Below are 19,428 nucleotides of genomic sequence, written 5' to 3' on the forward strand. Positions count from 1 at the left end.
TAGGCTCAAATCCCCAAAGCATCATCATCTTGATATGGAATTGTATCCAATTCATTCATGTAGTCCTGACAACAAGTTCATTCAGCCAAATCATTGAGTCTCACTTCAGGAGGTGGCAATGCCAATGGGCATCTAAAATGAGGCTTATACTGTCTAAACAAGTAACCAGGTAAACAAGGTCATAGTATACACTCTGCAAAGACAGAAGGAACACAAAGATTAATGAGCACAGTAAATCATAAACCAGGTTCTGAGTCTGTTAGAGTGTCAGATGAGAAGACTTCCAAATGTAAGACTTTTGCTGAAATGAAAGTAAGCAGTGACAATCACATAGGTCCTCTTTATCTGTGGTTTAAATGTCTGGTGATATCATCAGATGCTCAGGTAAATTATGTATGGTTCACACTGCATCACTAGTTCTCAATAATTCCAAATCAAAGGATGAACGAAAAATGAAACAGTAGTGTAAAAGAAAACTATAAAAACTCAGGATCCAATTGAGTTTGTAGGTGAAAAATAAAACTTTAACTGGAGTCTAATATCCACAATTGGCATAGAGATTTCCAGTAGAAGACAATTTTTCTCCCTGGAATTACCCTCATTTTTTATCGAAGAGATTGCATTAAGTACAATTTTACTTTGGCCTGGTTATTTACATAAATACAACATCAGTAGCAATTGATCACATAAGCTTTCTTAAGTCTGCCTCACTGGAATGTTACAAGGACATTTCAGATTGAAGTTTAATTTGTCCCTAAGGGAAAGAAACCAAGCCCCACAGTTGCTTTCCTGCTTTGCCTGCAATACCTACAGTTTTGGGGATTTTTCTCAGATGCTTGTGGTCTCCCAAATGTGTTGAGGTTCTTTCCTTGACATCTTTCAGGGAAGCAACCTTTGTTCCTTACCCAGAAAGATGGCCATGAACTTTCTGAATATGCAAGATACCAGACAATTTCTCCAAAGGGCTTTTACTGGCTTCAAATGTCAACCTTAATTCCTTCAGACTTTCTGGTGACATCCAGAGTCCAGGTATGTCTCTTTTGATCATGACATTCGAGACAAATACTTGGTTAATAAAACCATAATTGGAAACTGTCTTATTGTGTCCTCTTATAGAGAAATTAGATTTTTATTGGATTTATACAAATAAACATATTGCCATGGAAATAATGCTACTCTCTCATTAAGCGTTTCCAAATTCCAGAAGGATCAGATAGGGAGAAAAATATAAATGCCTCAATATTTCTTATGAAAGTGTAATTTACAAGATTGCTTTAAGAAAGAAATTAGTTTTCTTATATGTCTGAAAAACAAAGAAGTAAAAATTAGCAATATTTTTCAATAACAAATTATAAAAATCACAATTATCTTCAGTTTATAATATCCCATAATTATTTTTGTTTATCCTGGTTATTTGCCAGTATTTCCATAAATCCAATTATTCAGTAGGGTTCTGCAAATCTTCATTTATTTCAAAGAAATGACCTACTCTGAAAGCTGTAATTTAGAGTGTGTCAGAGTCATTTTCATAAACTTTTCCAAAGATGTAATATATTTTTGCAAATGCATTAGAGTAAAACAATGGCTATCTCCAAATTACAAAAAAATCATCATAATAATACCCTTAAAATGACACAGTTACAGATTTGATTATAATGCAATTGATAAAGAGCTTTGCTTTCCTGCAACATTTTAAGATAATAGCTAAAATGACAAATGAAAGTATATCAGAACTTCATGGAATCTTGGAGATTTTTATATAATCTCCAACAGGGGTGTCCAACCTTTTGGCACCTCTGCACCACACTGGAACAAGAAGAGTTATCTTGGGCCACACGTTAAATGCTTGCAACACATAATCACAAAAAAAACTCATAATGTTTTAAGTAAATTTATGATTTTGTGTTGGGCCACATTCCCAGCCATCCTGGGCTGCATGCAGTTCACAGGCCACAGGTTGGACACCTAGAACATCTATTTTAATCATAAAAATATGTGTATACAAATAGAACATATTATTTCTTTATTTGACAGAGCTTCCCATGTGCTTTAAGCATATCAAATAGGCTTAATGAGTTCAAAATTTTTCTTATTAAGGAGAAAGAACAAACACCTGAAACATTCCAGGGACCCATTGGGATGACACAATGACAATTTTCGGTCAAGAAAAGTCTCTTAAAATTTGAACCCTGGGGAGACTGTCAAATATACTTGACCAAAAGATTGTATATCACAATACCTCACACTCTTTCTTTTCGACCTGGGCCCGGCCTCAGCCCCCTCGTCACCCGAGTTTAGATAGCTCCCACAAAGGAGGGTGGTGAGAAGAAGGGCTGATCTGCCATCAGCAGGGCAGTGACCAGAGAGCAGACCATCGACATCCACAAGTGCACCCATGGCGTGGGCTTCAGAAAGCATGCCCCTCAGGCACTCAGGGAGATCCGGAAATTTGTCATGAAGGAGATGGGACTCCAAATGTGCACGTGGACACCAGGCTCAACAAAGCTATCTGGGCCAAAGGAAGAAGGATGTCCCATACCACAGCTGGGTGTGGTTGTCCAGAAAACACAATGAAGATGAAGACTCGCCAACAAGCTCTATACATGGGCCACCTATGTACCTGTCACCACTTTCAAAAATCTACGAAGTTAGTGTGGATGAGAACTAACTGCTGATTGTCAAATAAAGTCATAAAACTGCTTTGAGGTTTGGTTTCCTATTTCTAGTAGCAATGGAATGTGTTTGTATATCTTAAAGTAGTTCCCAATTAAAGGATCATTTGGAAAGCTTAAAACAAGATTGTGTATCATTATGAAACAATATTAAATTATTTATTTACCCAAAGTGGCAATCAAGTAATCAAACATGACTACGGGCTAGTAAAACTTTAATTCTTACAATAAAGAATATTTTTTTTGCCCTGGTTGCTGTAGTCAAATTGAAAGGGCACCCATTTGGTTCCCAATCAGGGCACATGCCTGGGATGCAGACCAGGTCCCTCATGTGCCTCTTGCATGCTCACATGGGGGGCATGTGAGAGGCAACCTACCGATGTATCTATCCCACATCATGTTTCTCTCTCTCCCTTTCTCCCTCCCTTCTTCTCTCTAAAACTAAATAAATAAAATCTTTAAAAAAAAGAATATGGGTTTTTGGGTAATCAGGTACATGATTAATATGATATAACACATTATTTTTAAAAATATATAGAATCTCTGCTTTCTAGGCACACATAAGAAAACCCTTTTTCTCTTTTACCACGCTAAAAAAGAACCAAATTCTGAGTTAGCTTACTTTTGATACTTAGATTCACTTATCTAATAAAATTCATTTTTCAGCTCCCTGTGTAATTACCTCTCAAGGCCCCTTCACAGACCTTCTTCACTTTGCACAGATGCTCTTCAACTCACACCAACCCTCTCTCTGCAGCAAGTAGTTTTGTAGCTTGTACCTCCATTTCCAAACCACAGAGTTTCCAACTTAACTAGAATTCTTAATTCTTAGAGGCCTTGATTTTTAGTGACAACTTAAAGTAAGTATTTAACATTCTTCAGATTGATACTTTTATGAACATATTGCATAACCTCTACTGCAAAGTTTCATTGGCAAACACACACACATTTTCAAGACATACTTCAAATAAAGTACGAGCTATATTCATTAACATAACTGAATTCGTTTTCTAGCTTCTCTACAGGTAAAAGCCAAAGTAGACAAACCCAGATCAATTAATATTTCAGTATCCTGTTATTTCAAAATATATAGATATTTAATTATTTTCACCATTTAGCCTAACAAAACTCAAAGTTCCAAGTCATCAAAGACTCTGGAACAATATATTTAGACACATATAGATATATAATTATTACTGAAAAGTTATCAAAATTCTTCCTTTTAGTTACATCTACTTATTAGTTTTTAACAACTTTATGAGATTTTTAAAGTCAATTATTACCCAAGCAATTTTAGTGACATATTAAATAAACTTATTCCTGCAAACCCAGGAAAAACAAACATATACTTTATGTTAATAACTTTAAATGATATTAAAATTAAACCAGGTTTAATATCAAATAATTTTCCAGACCACATAATGAAAAAAGACATTTGATACAGTTCTTATCTTTGTCCTTGACAGCTTTAAGGAGGCTGGGGGAGAGGCAGGGGAATGATCAGGCCCATGTCTCCCCCACTGTGAGGAGGCAGACACCCCTCCTGCCCCTGGCAGCCAGCAGAGTCTGAGCAATGGCGTTAATTGCCCTGTTGTTCCCAGGACTTCTGGCTCCCTGGCCACCAGGAGGAATTAGAATGTTTAAAAACTTATCTCTTCATTATTTTTCTTTCTAAGTTGTACAGTCTGGGAGGGAAGTGAGATCTTGTCATTTTTTAAACCATCAATTTAAATCCTTTCTGAGTAGAATCCTTATGATGTAACAATATGAAAACTTGCACATAAGCAATCTTCTGTTTACCAGACCTTTGGCAAAACAGTTCTAACTAATCATTGGCTTATAGCTGTAAGTTGACTAGTCAGCTAAAATTCGACCTCATGGACTCTTGATGTGATTGAGACCACGCCTCTCCTTTTCCAAACAGAAGCAAAAATGAAATACAAAGTCCAAACAAATGCGTCCTCCTCTAAAAGGGGGGACAGGGACTAGCCCTAGAAACTCACCTCACACCGCCTTTCATTTCAGACAGACAAGAGAAACACAGGAGAACTCTCAACAGAAACTGGCTTTCTCCCATGGAGGAACAGAGAAACAAGACTAACACATAACAGGAAAAGAAAAATTACATAAAATCCATATACCAAAGCCAGAAGAGTGCTCCAACCAAATTCCACCCTGGGGAACTGGGATTCTCCTTGTCACTGAGCCATGCCTACGACCCAGAGTGGCGGGGTCAGGGGTGTCCTGGCTGTGCACACCAGGGACTTACTCAGTTTGGAAGCTTGGAGTTTGTCAACCCCCAGAAAAACCAGCTTACCGGATATTTGTTACAGAAAAGCCCGGATTTGGTCCCTAGACCACCAGAAGGCCAAAGGCCGTAAACCTGATGAACTTTGTGAGCACAAATCCAGTTTCTTACTGAAAAGTGGGGTGATGGGGTCTCAGAGTCAGAAAAGGAGCATCCTCAAGTGAAATCGCCCAACAGCTGCCAGGGAGTCTCCAAATCTGCACAGCAGGGCCCCCCGGGCCAGGTGGCCAATGCGACTCCCCGCCAAATACTCCAACTTGCCAGAGAGTCCCGCAGTCTGTCCCACCAAAGTTGCAGGAATTGAAACCGGAGGGCAACTGAGTCCCAGGCTCATGCTGCCAGTCACTGCTCAACCAAAAGTCAGGGGGCAGGGAAGGGTTATAAGTGCACTTTATTAATATCAGAGGCCAGCAGTCTGAGAAGGCTGGGGTGAAAACCCTAACACCCACCTTACCTTGAGCCTTCAGAAGCAAGTTTACATAGGCGAAACTTATGAGTTTGAGAGGGGGAGGTTCCTAGGGGGAGCACAGACCTGCTGTGTCTCTTGGGAGTGGGAGCTGAAAGGCAAGTCTGCAGCTTCTCCCCAGGCTGGTTCCTCCATTCCAGTGTCATCTGTCTCTCTGTTTGCATTAGAATTCCCCTTCCTCTCCACCCAGGTTAATGGCCAGGGAGGTTATGCACTTCCCGATAAAGTCTAGCACTCAACTTTTTGGCTTTGTTTCATTTTCTTGTCTCTGTTTGCCCATTCCACTTACCCAAGAATTTTTGAGCTTCTTACTATCCTGCCTCAGAGCTGCCACCAGTGAACTGTGTGACCTTGAGCATGTCCCTTAGCTTCTCAGAGCCTCAGTTTCTCTAGGTGCAAAATGGGTATAACCAGGCCATCCACCCCCCCACCCCATTACCACATCTACCAGAGTGACCCTATCAAGCAGCCCCATTGTTTCAGGACACTGACTGAGTAGTGCTCAGGAGACACAGACACTCACTAATGGCCAGCATCATCTAGAAACTCACTGTCATTCAGGGCCACCAGGCTCTTTGAATCAGTGAACCCCACCTGAGTCAGTCTCCGGGTGGAACACAGGAGGAGAGGAAGGAAAGGGCACTAGGGTGAAAGTCTTTACTCTCTTGTCCCTGAGTTCCAAGCTTGCCCCTCCTCCCCCAGAACCCTTTCCTTCTCTTTGTCTAGACCCATCTCCTCTGGCTCCTAGCTCCTCCCCACTAAATGACTGTCAAATTCCTTTGATTTCTATTTTTTTAAGGCCTCCAGAATACAGAGGACTGCCTGGCTGGTGTGAGAGGCAGCCAGGACCACAGAGGTGGGGGGCAGATGCCTTCCCAAACGGCCAGATTCTGTTCGTGAACACAGTGATCAAGAGGTTCCTGGTGAAGAAACAACAGCTGAATTGGCCCATTCCCCAGCGGGCTCCACTGCTATAAAACCAGGTACAGGTCCCAGAGGAGACACTGGGGAGGAACCAAACTGTGTGTGTGAGGACTGGCACCTCAGACACGGCTCCGTATTTATGTTCCACCCAGCTTGTCTGCTTCTCAAAATCACTAAAAGGTCACTACTATTCAGATAGCTGGGGTTTTTTTAATTGGGAAATTATTGAAAAAGTGACTTTTCTCTGTGGTGATTTTTTTTTTGGCAATAGTAGGTAGGTTCATTAATAAATGTGAGGCCATTTAAAACCAGGGAGAGAGGAGAGGAGAGGGAGGAGAGAAGAGAGGTGAGCTCCCCACGCGGGAACTAGAAGCCCCCAGGGCAGCACTACACCAGGGAAGTCATAGCCTCCGTGTGAGGGTTTCTATTGGTAAACACTTGTTTACCTGATGATGTGTTTATGTGAGGAGTAGAATTTGAAGGTTCTGGGGTGGGAGTACTTACTCTCCTGTTCCTGATTTCTTCACACACCCCTGCTTCCCCAGAACCCTTCCCTTCTCTTTCTCTAGACCCATTTCCTCTTACTCCTGGCTCCTCCCCACTGAGTTAATGCCAAATTGCTTCTATATTTAAATATCTGTTGACCCTCCCTCCCCAGTGCAGAGCACTGCCTGGCTGGTGTGAGGAGTAGCCGTGAACACAGAGGGGGTGGAGAGATGAGCTTCAGCAGTGTCCAGCCTCTCTCCCTGACCTCAGTGAGTTTCCAGGCTGTGGGCACGGGCCGTGCTGCCAGGCCAAGCTTCTGCCTCTCCAGGGAAGCAGCTCGTGGTTTCTGAGGACATCGCACTTGGGTGGCAGGGGAGGAGGGGGCTTCCCAAGGAGAACACAGAAGGGCAGAAGGGCCAGGTGGGGGGAGTGCTGATCCGAGCATTGGACAAATGCTGACTGAGCTCCCCAGTGGGTGCCTGTCCTGTCCTCCTGCTGAGGGGAAGGAGGGCAGAGGTCATCACCAGGAGACTGATGGTTTGTGGGAATGAAAGGGGAAGTACACAGGGCATCTGGGAGGATGAGAGCCCAGCACGGCCCCCTTCCTCTGGAGGCAGCCTTCCTGGGGTCAGCCATCTACTGGCTGGGAAATAGGTGACCACAACCAAGCCACTTTTATGTCTCTGGGCCTCAGTTTCCACATCTGTGAAATAGGGAGAATCCTTGAACCATGTCCAGAATCAGTCTGCGGGGTCAGTGAGGTGCACTCTAGGGTGCTAGAACAGAGCCCCTCACACTGTGGGTGATCTCACGGGTTTAGTCTGAGGAGAGGTGTGGGGGCAGCAGGGAAGACCCCTGAAGGGTCTGCTCCCTGCGGGGTGAGTGCACAAGCAGGGGCAGCTCAGGGGAGGCTGCAGGGGGCCCTCTGGGGAGTGAGGGAGGTGTGGGGCCTTCCCTGCAGTGTGGGACACACAGGGCTGGTTTGCACCTCTGTGGCAGATGTGTGGGCCCTGTGTGCAGGTGGCTTTGTTCAGACCCTCTGAGCTTTATGACCCCCACGGCATTCATGGGAAAACTGAGGCTCAGGGACATTGAGGCCACTTGCCAACTGTGTCCAGATGGCAAGTGGCAGGGAAGGGACATGTCTTGATTTATCCCCAGAAAAGGCAGATGCCCACAGGGACAGCAGTAATGGAGGGAGGCAGGCAAGAGGAAGCCCCAGGCCCAGGAGGCCTGTGAGGTCACCCTGTCCTGGTCTCGGCCCCTTAGTGTCCATAGAAACCTCTCCCAGCCTTGGCCAACAGTTTCCTGAGGGGTGGGGGAGCTGGACTGACAGAGCCCTTCTGGGTGGGGGCATTGGATAGGTGGGTGGGCAGCAGCAGAGTGCTGGGGGCAGAGGCTGACAGAGGGTGGTTGCTGCCTGGGCTTCACACTGCAGCCACCTCAGCAGGGCCTCTGGCATGGCCTGCTTCCCCTCCCCTCCCCCGCAGTCACTGCCCCCTGTGACTGCTCCTGGAGGAAGGGCTGGTAGTTGGGCTGGAGATAGCTGAGCCAGGCCTGGTTGGTGCTTGAGGGAGTTTCAGGGTCAGATGTATCATCTTGAGCTCCATTCCTGTTTGATGGGGGATCCCACAGTACCTTTCAGGGCATGACATATCCTTTCCTGGTGGCTAGTTTTTACTTTTAAATCCTTGGACAAAATTGTTCAAATCCAAAGGAAAATCCTGCATGAGCAGTTAAAACAGAGCCTTGCAGTCCAGACAGAAATGAGGATGGGTATCACCCCCACAGCCCCAGGAGCACCCGTCCACCCCACATGGTCTCCCCTTCTGGTGTCCCCCTCCCTCCCAGCAGTCAGGACTGACCTTCTTCTTCCTCCAAAGTGTGCTGTGCGGTCACGGGGCCTGGCCATTCTGCTGAAGAGCTGACCACCATGAGGGCCTCTCCCTCCCATACCTGCCCCCCCACCAGCCCCATGTGGCCCAGCCTCCTGAGGGGCTAGGATGGAAGCTGGGGCACAAGCAGCACAGGACTGGCCGTCTCGGCCGGGGAAGCACTGAGTGAGCCTGGAGGGAGGACGTTCTGTGTCTCATCCTGAGAAGCAGCTATGTGGTGGTCAAATTAGAAGCATGGCTGCCGGCACTCAAACCCCAGTCCATTTCTGACCAGATGTGTGGCTTTGAGCTGTTCCCAAACCTTTCTGTGCCTCAGAGTCCTCATCTGTGGAGGTGGCGCTAACAATGGCCAGGGTTGTTGAGAGCATAACCAGGGAACAGATGGGGAAATTGGCCACGAGAAGTGCTCCAACCCTTGGGCAGCAGCACCCCTTTTGCTGAAAGCCTCTCACTGCCCGGGGACTAAGCCCCTCTTGCCTGCTGTGGCCGGGTGCCTGCTGGGGACACTGGGCCCCTGGAAGCAGGCTGCCTACCCCTGGCCTGTAGGGCCTGGCCCTGTCTCCTGACTTCCAGGCAGGGCCCTCGGGACCAGCAGGAAAACTGGTCTTTCTGTGACTGAGAGGGGGGTGCAGTGTCCCCAGCATCTGGGGCTGAGGCCCTGCATGCTCACATCCCTGGGATGTGACTGCTGGTCACAGACTGAAGTTGCTGCTTCTCTTCCTCTGCTGCTCCAAGTCAGACAGGGCCCTGGAGGTATCTGAGCTGCCTGTGGAGGGCCCAGGCCAGGTGGCCGTGCTGGGGTCTGGGACTATGGCAGGAAGTTCCACCCAGGCCGCCATGAGAGGGGGTGAAGGGAGGGCCCAGGGGCTGATGCTTCATGTAGGAGCACTCCCTCAGAGTGTGTGGGGCCTGGGTGTGGGCGCACCCCCACACCAAGTGTCCTGGGCTCTTCTCAAAAGAATCCTGAGATCCCCCCTGTGATGTAGCCCAGCCCCACCTACGTGAGTGATTTCTCAGGGAGGGTGGAGGGTTGGTGTGTGCTGGGCAGCGGGGGAGGGGAAGGGCGGCTCCCAGAATGAGGAGCAGTCCTTGGGGAAGCTGGAGTCCAGCACCCAAGTGAATGAGAAGCCGCTGAAAGGAGCTTTCACCTTCAACAGTGTCCCTTCATCAGGAACACATTACGTGAATGTCCCTCCTCAGCCCCAGTGTCCCCTGTGTCTGGCCAAAGTCCTTCTCATGACAGTTTGAGCACATGAATTAATTTGAGGCACCCTGGAAAGTTTCCCTTTGGCATTTACAACCAAAGAAAGGCATCACGATTCTTTCTGAAAAAGAAATGACTGTCAGACAGAGTTGTCAAGCTCAGTAAACAGTCTGAATTCAAGGAAATTGGCAGGAGGTTCCACCTAAAGTGGACGCTGTTCTGGCTCAGCTGGCTGACCTGCCCCTCTCCCCTCACAGCCTTACTTCACTCCCATCCCGGGTGGGCTGTTCCCAGGCAAGAGCATCACCGTGTCAGGCACCGTCCTGCCCAGTGCTCAGAGGTAAACCTGGTCTCCTGGGGAAGAGAGCTACCCCCAGCTCATTCTTGCCTTCCCCCTGGCTCTGGGCAGGCCGGGGAGGGGCAGGGCCGGGAGCTCAGTGGGCAGAGGAGACTCATGTGAGCTGCCTGTCCCCAGGTTCCACATCAACCTGCGCTCCAGGAGTGATATCGCCTTCCACCTGAACCCCCGTTTTGACCAGAATTCTGTGGTCCGAAACACCGAGATCAATGGCTCTTGGGGGACTGAGGAGACCCACCTCCCCGGATCAATGCCCTTCAACAGAGGACAGGGCTTCTCGGTAGGTGCCCCAGCCTGGAGCTCTGACGGGCTCCAAGGGACATGTGAGGCGGGGGGTGGGCGTGTCTGTGGGCCCAGGGAAGCAGGTGGTAGCTGAGGCCTCTGGGGTGAGTGCTGGGCCCAGAAGAAGAGAATGTGGTCACCAGATATTTGTTGTTGTGGTCCTGGAATTACTGTCCTCCAAAAAGAGGTGGTGTTATCCGCTGTTTACAGGTAGGAACCAACTCAAGTGCACGGTCCTCGCCTGAGGTCACTCAGTCAATAAGTGCAGGATCGAACCCAAGAATGAGGTGTCATTCACTTCTTCATTCACTCACTCCTTCACTCACTCATTCATGACTCATGAGCTCTGTTTCAAGGCCGCTTAGTGCAGGGAGTGCTCCAGGTGTTGGTGGAGGGGGAGACAGCCATGAAGCCAGCAGTCCAGGTCCTGCTCCTAAAGTTTACAGTGGAGGTGGGGGAGAATGACGGCAGGTCACCACAGATGCTTCACTGACAGCAAAAGAGCCTGCTGCCATAGAGTGAGGCCTGGGGAGGGGCCACACCCCCTGAGATGGAGACAGCTCTGGGAGGCCACAGTGCAGTGGAGACCTCAGGGACAGAAGGAGACGCCCACAAGGATCTGAGGGGTGCATTCCCGGAGATGTGGGAGTGGGCACCTGTTGCTGCAAAAGTGAGGTCACAGGCGTGGACTGTGCAGGAATGGGGTGTCAGAGAGGCTGGAGGCCAGGATCGCACAGCAGGGGTTCCCAACCCCAAGGACAGAATCAAATCACCTCGAGAGCCTGACATGGAAAAATCCAGGCCTGGCCCAGCCCGGGCCAAGCAGGGAGGAACCTGGGCATCTGTGTTTTAAACAGGCCCTGACACTGCTCCCCCATGGGTGGAACACGACCCATGTGGGGCCTTGAGGGCATGGAAAGGAGTCCGGACTTTGACAGATACTTGGTGCGTTTGGACCTGAGAGCAATCCACTTTGACTGAGAGACACTGTGTGACTGTGAGTAAGTTACTTGGCTGCTGTGAGCCTCTGTTTTCCATTGGAAAAATGGGGCTAATAGCAACACTGACCTCAGCGACGTGAGAATGCACTGACCCCGGGTTGTGACAAGCTCAGCGCAGAGCCCGGCCAACAGGAAGCGTGCTGCACGCCCTGGGTGTTGTGGGGGGATGATGGGGTTTTCTCAGATGTGCTCTGACCGCCTTGTGGAGACTGTTTGGGATGAAAAGACAAGTTAGGAGGGGCTGCTGCATGGGTGCCAGCCTGGGGCACTCCTGGGTGCAGGTACCAGGAACGTTGGGGGCACAAGGCAGAGCTCCTGCCCCTGGAGACTCAGGGTGCAGTGGGAGAGTGAGGATGGGGGTGGGCACAGGACCTGAAGGGGCTCCTGACTTGAGTAGGAGGGGTGAGGTGGGGGCAGAAGGCAGGGAAGCCCAGCAGGACAGGGGTGAACCCTGAAGGGGGATCAGCAGGTCCCCATGTGGGCAGGAGTGTGGTTGGCACCTGGGGGAAGGGCATTCTATGCCAGGGGAACAGAATATGTACAAGGACGGGAAGGAGAGCATGTTTGTGAAGAATGAATCCGTGTGATTGTATGTGGGCATGTGACATGCTCAATGCATGTTAGAGGAAGGCAGGAAGAGGGGAGGAGACACAGCCTGCATTTAGGTTTGCCAACTTTCCAAGTGCATCACAAATGACAAGGTCATTTGTCTGTCCAGGTGTGGATCACGTGTGAGGATACCGGCTACAAGGTGGCGGTGAACGGTCAGCACCAGTTTGACTACAACCACCGCCTGCAGGACCTGCCTGCCATCAACATCCTGGAAGTGGGAGGTGACATCCAGCTGAGCAGCCTGAAGACATAGGCAGGATTCCTGGCCCTGGAGAGTCAGCTGGAGCACATCGCTTTCGGGATCCCCTCATCACCTCCACCTTCCCTGTCCTGTCCCTGTCCCTGCCCCAGTCCTTCCCAGCCTGCCGAGGATCTGCAGACACCAGGTCCCTGTATGGCCCTGCTTCTGGCTGCAGTGCCCCTGGGATGGAGTTGGGGTGGAAAAGGCAGCTGGCTGGGACTGCCTTCTTCAGCCTGGGCACCACCTGGGGCTCCAGCTGGCCAGTCCTAACATCTGAGGAAGGGTGTGGTGTGTGCAGCCTGAAGACCCATGTTCTGTCCCTTGGGCACAAAGGGAGGGTCTTGGGCTTCCCAAGCTCCCAGCCTACCCCTTGTCTACCTTGGATCCCATTTCCCAGCCTCCATTCAAGTCCACCTCAGGCTGAGGCCACCACCTGGTCACACACAAGAGAGGTGGTCTCCTCAGGTTTCCTCTTTCTCCAACCTTTAACCTTTCCTTGTACCATCACCAACCCTTGCTCCTTATAAGAAAGAACCCTGACTGACACCTGCTGGTCTCCACCAACAGACAGGACCTCTTCAGCTGGAAGCCCCCCTTTTCCGTTGTCCTTCAAATAAAGTGAGACAGAAATATCCCTGGTGGCTCACATGCACAGGACGACTGTGATTCATCAATTGTGTTTGGAGACACTTGGGTTTATGGAATTGGTGAGGTCCTGGCCAAAGAGGGAACCCAAGCACATGTGGATGGGGGCGTTCTGACCCATTTCTGCTCTCAGTGGGTCTCCACAAACCCCACAAGGGTGTGGGAGAAAGTAGCCAGACGCAGGCTCTTTGCAAGGAATGTCTGAAAAGAAGCTTGGTAACAGAGTTGCAGCCAGGAAGCACCCTGCACTTCCCAGATGGGGCAATGGTTGGGCCAGAGCCAGTGAGGGCCAGGGCAGGACAGGTCATCATTGGGAGGAGGTGGAAGGTGGGGTGAGGAGGAGCTAACCCAGAGGAGAGCTTGTTGGTGGTTCCACTGTAGGTCCCACAGTGTTAGGGGGGAGGCGGTACTGGGGAAAGTGGCTCAGTGTGTAGGGTCTTCCAGCCCCTGGGCCAGTGCAGGGGGACCCAGGTCTTGTGCACATGATGCCAACCCACCCTGCTACTCCATGAAGAACTCAGGGCCTCAGGAACCAGGGTGCTGGCTGAAAGCCTAGTCCTGGACCCAGGAGTACATGCCACACCTTGGAGCTGGTTTCAGATGAGGAATCTCAGACCCCACCATACACCTCAATTAGAGTCTGCATTGGAGAGACCCTAAAGGCAGTTACTGGGCCAGGGGCAATAGTCCAGATGACCACGTCCTTGGTCACCATTCTGCCAAGCACTACCAGGACACTACACATTGGTTGTTCCCTCTTCCCCCACCACCCCATCTGAGTAGGGGGCCAGGGAGCCAAGGAAACACAGGCCAAAGCCCAGCTGGGAGCCACATTTCACAGAACCCTTACTCGGGCTGAGTGCCTTCCTCGTTCCCACTGGGACAAAGACACATGGCTCAGTCCCTAGAGAAGCCTTCCCCGTGGGGGACGTGTGTCCTTCACGCACTGCCAAGGCCTTGACTTCACCTGCTTTGTCATCCAGGGGCCCAATCATATTGGCCAAAGCTCATGAAGCAGCCGCCCCAGAGCAAAATGCATGGTTTTGTCAGAAGGCCGGTGTCGGTGTCTGTGCTAAAGACCTGGCATCCTGTGCAGCATCGGCCCCCTGCTGTCCCCCTCGGGAGGTGCCTCCTGTGTGAGGCTGGGCTGAGGCCAGTGATCCCTCGCCCGTCACGCGTTCCCAGATGTGCACCCCATGTGCAGCCCTGGTACGCATTTAAAGAAGCCACACAGCCAAGCTGGGCCACCACCAGTGCCCAGCTCTACATAACTCAGGGTTGTTTCCTTGTGACACACACATTAACACACATACAACATAGTTAAAATAAAATGCATTTCATATAAATATCTCCATAAAGGAGTTTACAGAGAGGGCTTAAATGGCCCTCAGGGGCTGACTAGGCTTTGTTGTTCTGTTTTGTTTTATTTTGTTTACTTAAAAACAAAAGCTCAAACAACCTTGCCCTGGAAAAGGGCAGGGCTACAGACCGATCGGTGAGACAGCTTCTCCTGGTGGTCACTCACAGTGGTGCAATCAGGGGAAACATTCATCCTTCTCCCCCACTGGCCAGGCCTGGCATTGCTGGTTTTCTCTCCACATACCAAGGACGCCCCAGTATTCCATCATCCAGGGAAGGGTGGGCTCCAAGGAGACAAGTGGTTGCACTCAGTCCAGGCTGCCACTTGGTAACAAGTCAAGCAAAGGGGGAGGGAGGTGGACAAATAAGATGTGAGGCTGGGGATATAATTTCCCACCATCTCCCTGTGGCCTCAGAGAATGGAGAATTGGGTCCATCATGAAATTCGGTGGCAGCTGCTTTAACTTCCGAGGAGTGTTGGAGCTTTGGAATGGCTAGTCTTCCCTGCTGCCCCATCCTCTTTCACCTTGGAGGGACATACAGCCCCAAAGATATCTTCATGATAGCGCTTCTGGTTCTTCAGGGGAAAACAGGAAGCAGGTGTCAGCTCTGCTGGTGCAGCCACCTCTCACTCATCGGGTCCAGGCTGGAACCAGAGCCCTGCGTTCCCCCAGCTTCCCCACCACACCTACACTGCTGAGCCATCTGCCTTCCCCACGGCCATGCTTAGATTGCTCTTGACTCTGACTGAGACTCTGTAACCCCCACTGCTGCCTGCTCTGCTGTGCACAGAATAGCTTGCCTAGTGCTTACCCCACAAGATGCTCCTTGCTGGTGTCATTCAGCTGTGTGTCCTCCTGTGTTAGGGGTTAGGGTGTGGTGGGGGAAGTGGCTTTCCCATGCCCTGGACCTGCATCCCTAGCCCACACACCAGGTGTCATACCTCAAGCTGGAAGAAATGGTCCTCCACGTGCTCCTCACTCAGGCTCACTTGGCAGCTACCAGGGGCTTCAGTGTGTCTCACACATCAGGGCCCCTGTGCATGTCCCCAGGACACAGAGGTGGCCATGTACCTCACTCCCAGCTGCTGCTGAAGGATGTCTTGATCATCACATGAAACCAGAGGAGATGGTGAGTCCTGGCCCCTGCTGCTGTGGCACTGGGCACAGGCATGGTCAAAAAAGTTTGTAGTGAGGCCTGCTGGCCATGGGGAGGTGGTGAGGGGGCGCCATGGGCTGCAGAGTGAGCACCCTCCCCGCCAGGACTCTGCACAGGGACCAGGCTGAGCATGAGGACCTGTCCTGGCTCCTTGCCCATCCCAGGCCTAGGCTGGAGAGAGGAATGCCCAACACAGGTCTGCCCTCTAGAAGCCAACAGTCCAGTGGGCTCCCGGATGTATTCTGGATTCACGTGCTTCAAACAGGCATCCAAGAAGCCACTTGCCATGCCCAGGGCCTTGAGGCCCACCTGCCTATACCCCTGCAAAGGGATTCTCTGAGTGTGGCTGGTCTATGGGGCCTCCACTGTAATGCAGAGCAGGGAACAGAGCCCTGGGGACCCCAGTGGCATGGAAGTCGAGGAGTCATTGGGCCTCCCAGTGACCCCAGCCCTGGGCAGGGAGCACTGGCTCTGGGAGGAGACCTGATAGGACCCGTTCATAAGAGAGGGGCGAAGAGGCTGACCTGACTCCCCAGGGTCCTGGGCAAAGAGCCCTGGGGCAGCAGAGCCCAGCAGTGGGCTTCTGGCAAGAGCAGTGGGTGCCCTCCAGCCTTGCTGTGGTGGAGCACAAAGCCGGCCTGGGCAGCCTCTCCCGGGACAGCTCTCAAGGGCCTTCAGCCCTTTAGCAGGCTGGGACGTGGGGGTTGCTACTATGAACATTTTCTGCATCTGTCCATCCCAATGGTCACCTGAAACAGTCACCTGCACACAGTTTCCTAAGGAGCCAATGGAATCCCACCTCAGGGAACCACGGTTATCCTGAGCAGGGCAATAGGCAAGGCTTCATCCCGGTGGACATGAGTTTCCTGGCTCAGCTCGGCTGTGTTTGTCTTCAGGGGTGTGTCCTCTTCTGCACTTTTCAGAAGCCTGAGGTCTCCATGCTGTCTGGAGTTGCCAGTGGGTTCCTAGAAATGTACTAACCTCTGTAATTTCTTAAATGAAGAGAGGTTCCTTATCGCTCTGGATGATACTGGGTAGGCAGAAGTGTGGAGTTATTTCCAGCATTAAGCCTTTAGCTAGCTTGAGGATTTCCCCATTCTAGTAGGATAGGCTTCTATCCACCCTGAACAGGTGGCACAAACACTAGCAAATAAATCCCCCCTTGGACCCTTGGCATGTGATTAAAGTGTATCTGCCAGCCCTCCAGTGAGCGCTGTCCTGGGTCTGTTTCCCTGGTTTCTTCGGATGGGGATATGTCTTGGGTTTTTATTTTTGCCACACAACACACATCTAGAGACTACTGTTTGTATGGCTTCTGAATTCCAGGACCTGAGAGCCACTGCTTAATATACCCAGTTGATGAATCCCTTCCACTGTGAGTGGCCTCAGGTGACTTTATGACTGACTCTACTAAATGTTCAGGGCGTGGTATAACTCCTTTCTCATTCTTTCTCCAATCACTGTCAGTTTCTTCTTCATCAAACCCCAACCCTTAGCTCTCTCTAGGTCTGCAGGTGAATATTCAGGGTCAAGTTGTGACAAGTCCAGGACAGCTACCAAAGCCACTGTCCAGGTCCCTTTGGCAGCCTCTTTCTCTGCTGTGCAGCCAGATTGCCTCCTCCAGGCACCTCAGCGTCCTCTTCCTGATGCCCCAGGTGGAGCATCATTGCCACCTCCAAAGACACCTGAACAACCTCTAATAACTTTCAAATTTCTGCTGCATGCTTTTCCCTCCTTTTATTAGAGGTTAACAGTTCTTGTACCTTCCAGATGGAACCATGTGATTGCAACATCAGGAAAGCTCATGTTGAGTCCATACACCCGTTCACTCTCCTTTCACACAACACTCCCAGTGCCCCCGTCAGTGTAATCAGTTCGGTTTTCTGAGCAGAGGCTCCCGGCAGCAAGTCCTGGGCCTCCACTGCTCCCTGAAGAGTCACAAGTGCGTACATAGCCTCTCTGTTTCCTTTGTCCATGGAGCTGCTTCCATCAGCACAGAGAGGCCAGTCTGCTTCTCCTGAGGGATGTTCCTGTCAACCAGTTCTGCTGGAATTCACTTCATCAGTTATCTTAGCACAGTCATGTGTCAGCGCAGCCGAGTCAGGCTCCGGGAGCAGAGAGGCAGGGTTTGCCTGACAGTTTTGAGGGAGACAGTGGGGTGTCAGGTAGAAATGCTGGGTCCTACCCATTCTCCCAGCAGTGAGCCACCATTCCCTTTCACTCCAGCAGGCTCAGTACTGAGTGGGGGTGTGGACAAGGTGACAGGCTGTCCCAAGGGAAACGTTCAGCTTCCTGGAAGAGCTCTCAGGTGGCTGTCACAGGTCCCAAGCAGGCTGTCCTTCCCTGACACTGTGATCTAGTTTCCCTGACAAGTTAAGTGATGGTCTGAGAAACGTCACTAAGCACTTGGGTAAGGACACCTGGGGCCACTGCCGGCCTGTCCTGAATGCACACCTGAGAGGCTGTAGTAGGTTTGGAATCCCCAAGGCAGGTGCAGGGGCCAGGTGCCCCTTCAGGCACTCAGGAAGCCTGAGATCCCTCCTTTGTCCACTCCAAAGGGACCTATTCTGTTCTTTTCATAGTTTCCCTTTTAACAGATCTGATGTAGAAATCAGAGCAAATGCTCCGACTTGATTATAAATTTTATGTATTTATTTTTTACAGAGAGGAGAAGACAGAGATGGGAAGAGAAACATAAATGTGTGGTTGCCTCAGAGCTCCCTGAACTGGGGCCCTCACCTGGAACCTGGGCATGTGCCCTCACAGCAAATCGAACTGGTGGCCCCTTGGTTTCCAGGCTGGTGCTCAACCCATGGACCTACACCAGCCAGGGCCATATGCATATGCATTTTGCTCATCTAATCATCCAGGCATAGGCACTTGTGCTGTTGCAGTCTCTCAGCTGCCGAGGACAACGCTACTGCAAACATGATGTATGAATATACCCTCAGGCCCCTGCTTTCAAAGACTTAGGGTTTATATCCAAGAACAGAGTTCCTGGATCATGTGGAGGTAATTCTGTGCTTACCTTTTTAAGGAACTCCCATCCTGTTTGGTTGCACAGGCCTCAGCCTACTGGTACCCAATGGACACGGCCTGGGGCATCACTTGGCCCATCCTACCTGTGGTGAGCCCCACACACATGTCCCCAACTGGAGCCAATGTGGTGACTGACCCAGCCCTTGTGGTTCTTCCCAGGACAGCAAGATGCACCTCAGCAGCAGTCGTCAGGGAGCTTGGGAAACACAGGGTTTATTACTGACAGGTCCTGCTGGCTACACAGGAAGGTTACAGGAGGAGAGAGAGTAACTTCAGGGGCCTGGAGTTCTGCCTTCACTGGGGCCCAAGGGAGGGGTGCCCAGGTGAGACTTAGGCTGCAAGAACAGAAAGTGGGGTCACTCCTGTGGTCAGTTATCTAGGTTACCCAAGGCTTCCTAAAGGGGAACTGATGGTGGGGGGACCCTGGATGCTTATCTAACTGTTTAGCTAGAGGCTGTTACATGGCTGGAAACATGGTATTTGAGATGCATATCTTTGAGATGGGTGCCTTCATGTCAGGCACTTACATTAAAAAAAAAAACAAACTAGCACCAGGCACTTACACTACAGGTTTCTTACACTACACTACTTTGGTGTGTGTGTGTGTGTGTGTGTGTGAGAGAGAGAGAGAGAGAGAGAGAGACAGACAGACCAAGAAATATTTCATCGTGCTGGCAGTAGCCTTCTGTCTAAAGCACAAAATCGTGTTTGTTTGTTTCTTTGTTTTTGCCGTTTAAACATAATCACACAATCCTATTGTGAAAGTCACGTTCATTAA

At 50.3% G+C, this 19,428-nt stretch overlaps 1 protein-coding gene across 1 annotated transcript; it reads left to right on the forward strand.

Moving 5' to 3' along the window:
• The first annotated feature begins 7,031 nt into the window (after positions 1 to 7,031).
• On the forward strand, positions 7,032 to 13,101 carry LOC123817453 (galectin-9-like). Its single transcript, XM_045837148.1, has 4 exons — positions 7,032 to 7,125; positions 10,213 to 10,295; positions 10,431 to 10,593; positions 12,315 to 13,101. Exons 1-4 carry the CDS (start codon positions 7,087 to 7,089, stop codon positions 12,459 to 12,461), a joined length of 432 nt encoding a protein of 143 aa, XP_045693104.1. The 5' UTR covers positions 7,032 to 7,086; the 3' UTR covers positions 12,462 to 13,101.
• Positions 13,102 to 19,428: the final 6,327 nt, after the last annotated feature.

Source organism: Phyllostomus hastatus, unplaced genomic scaffold (genome assembly GCF_019186645.2).
Source record: "Phyllostomus hastatus isolate PE091 unplaced genomic scaffold, TTU_PhHast_1.1 phas_contig_210, whole genome shotgun sequence".
Lineage (NCBI taxonomy): Eukaryota > Metazoa > Chordata > Mammalia > Chiroptera > Phyllostomidae > Phyllostomus > Phyllostomus hastatus.

Bases quoted from the DNA above. Each gene is read 5' to 3' on its own strand.
- LOC123817453 (XM_045837148.1), top strand. From the start codon at position 7,087: ATGAGCTTCAGCAGTGTCCAGCCTCTCTCCCTGACCTCA. The intron at 10,296-10,430 runs GTAAACCTGGTC...GCCTGTCCCCAG, and splicing joins GTCCTGCCCAGTGCTCAGAG to GTTCCACATCAACCTGCGCT. The intron at 10,594-12,314 runs GTAGGTGCCCCA...TTGTCTGTCCAG, and splicing joins ACAGAGGACAGGGCTTCTCG to GTGTGGATCACGTGTGAGGA.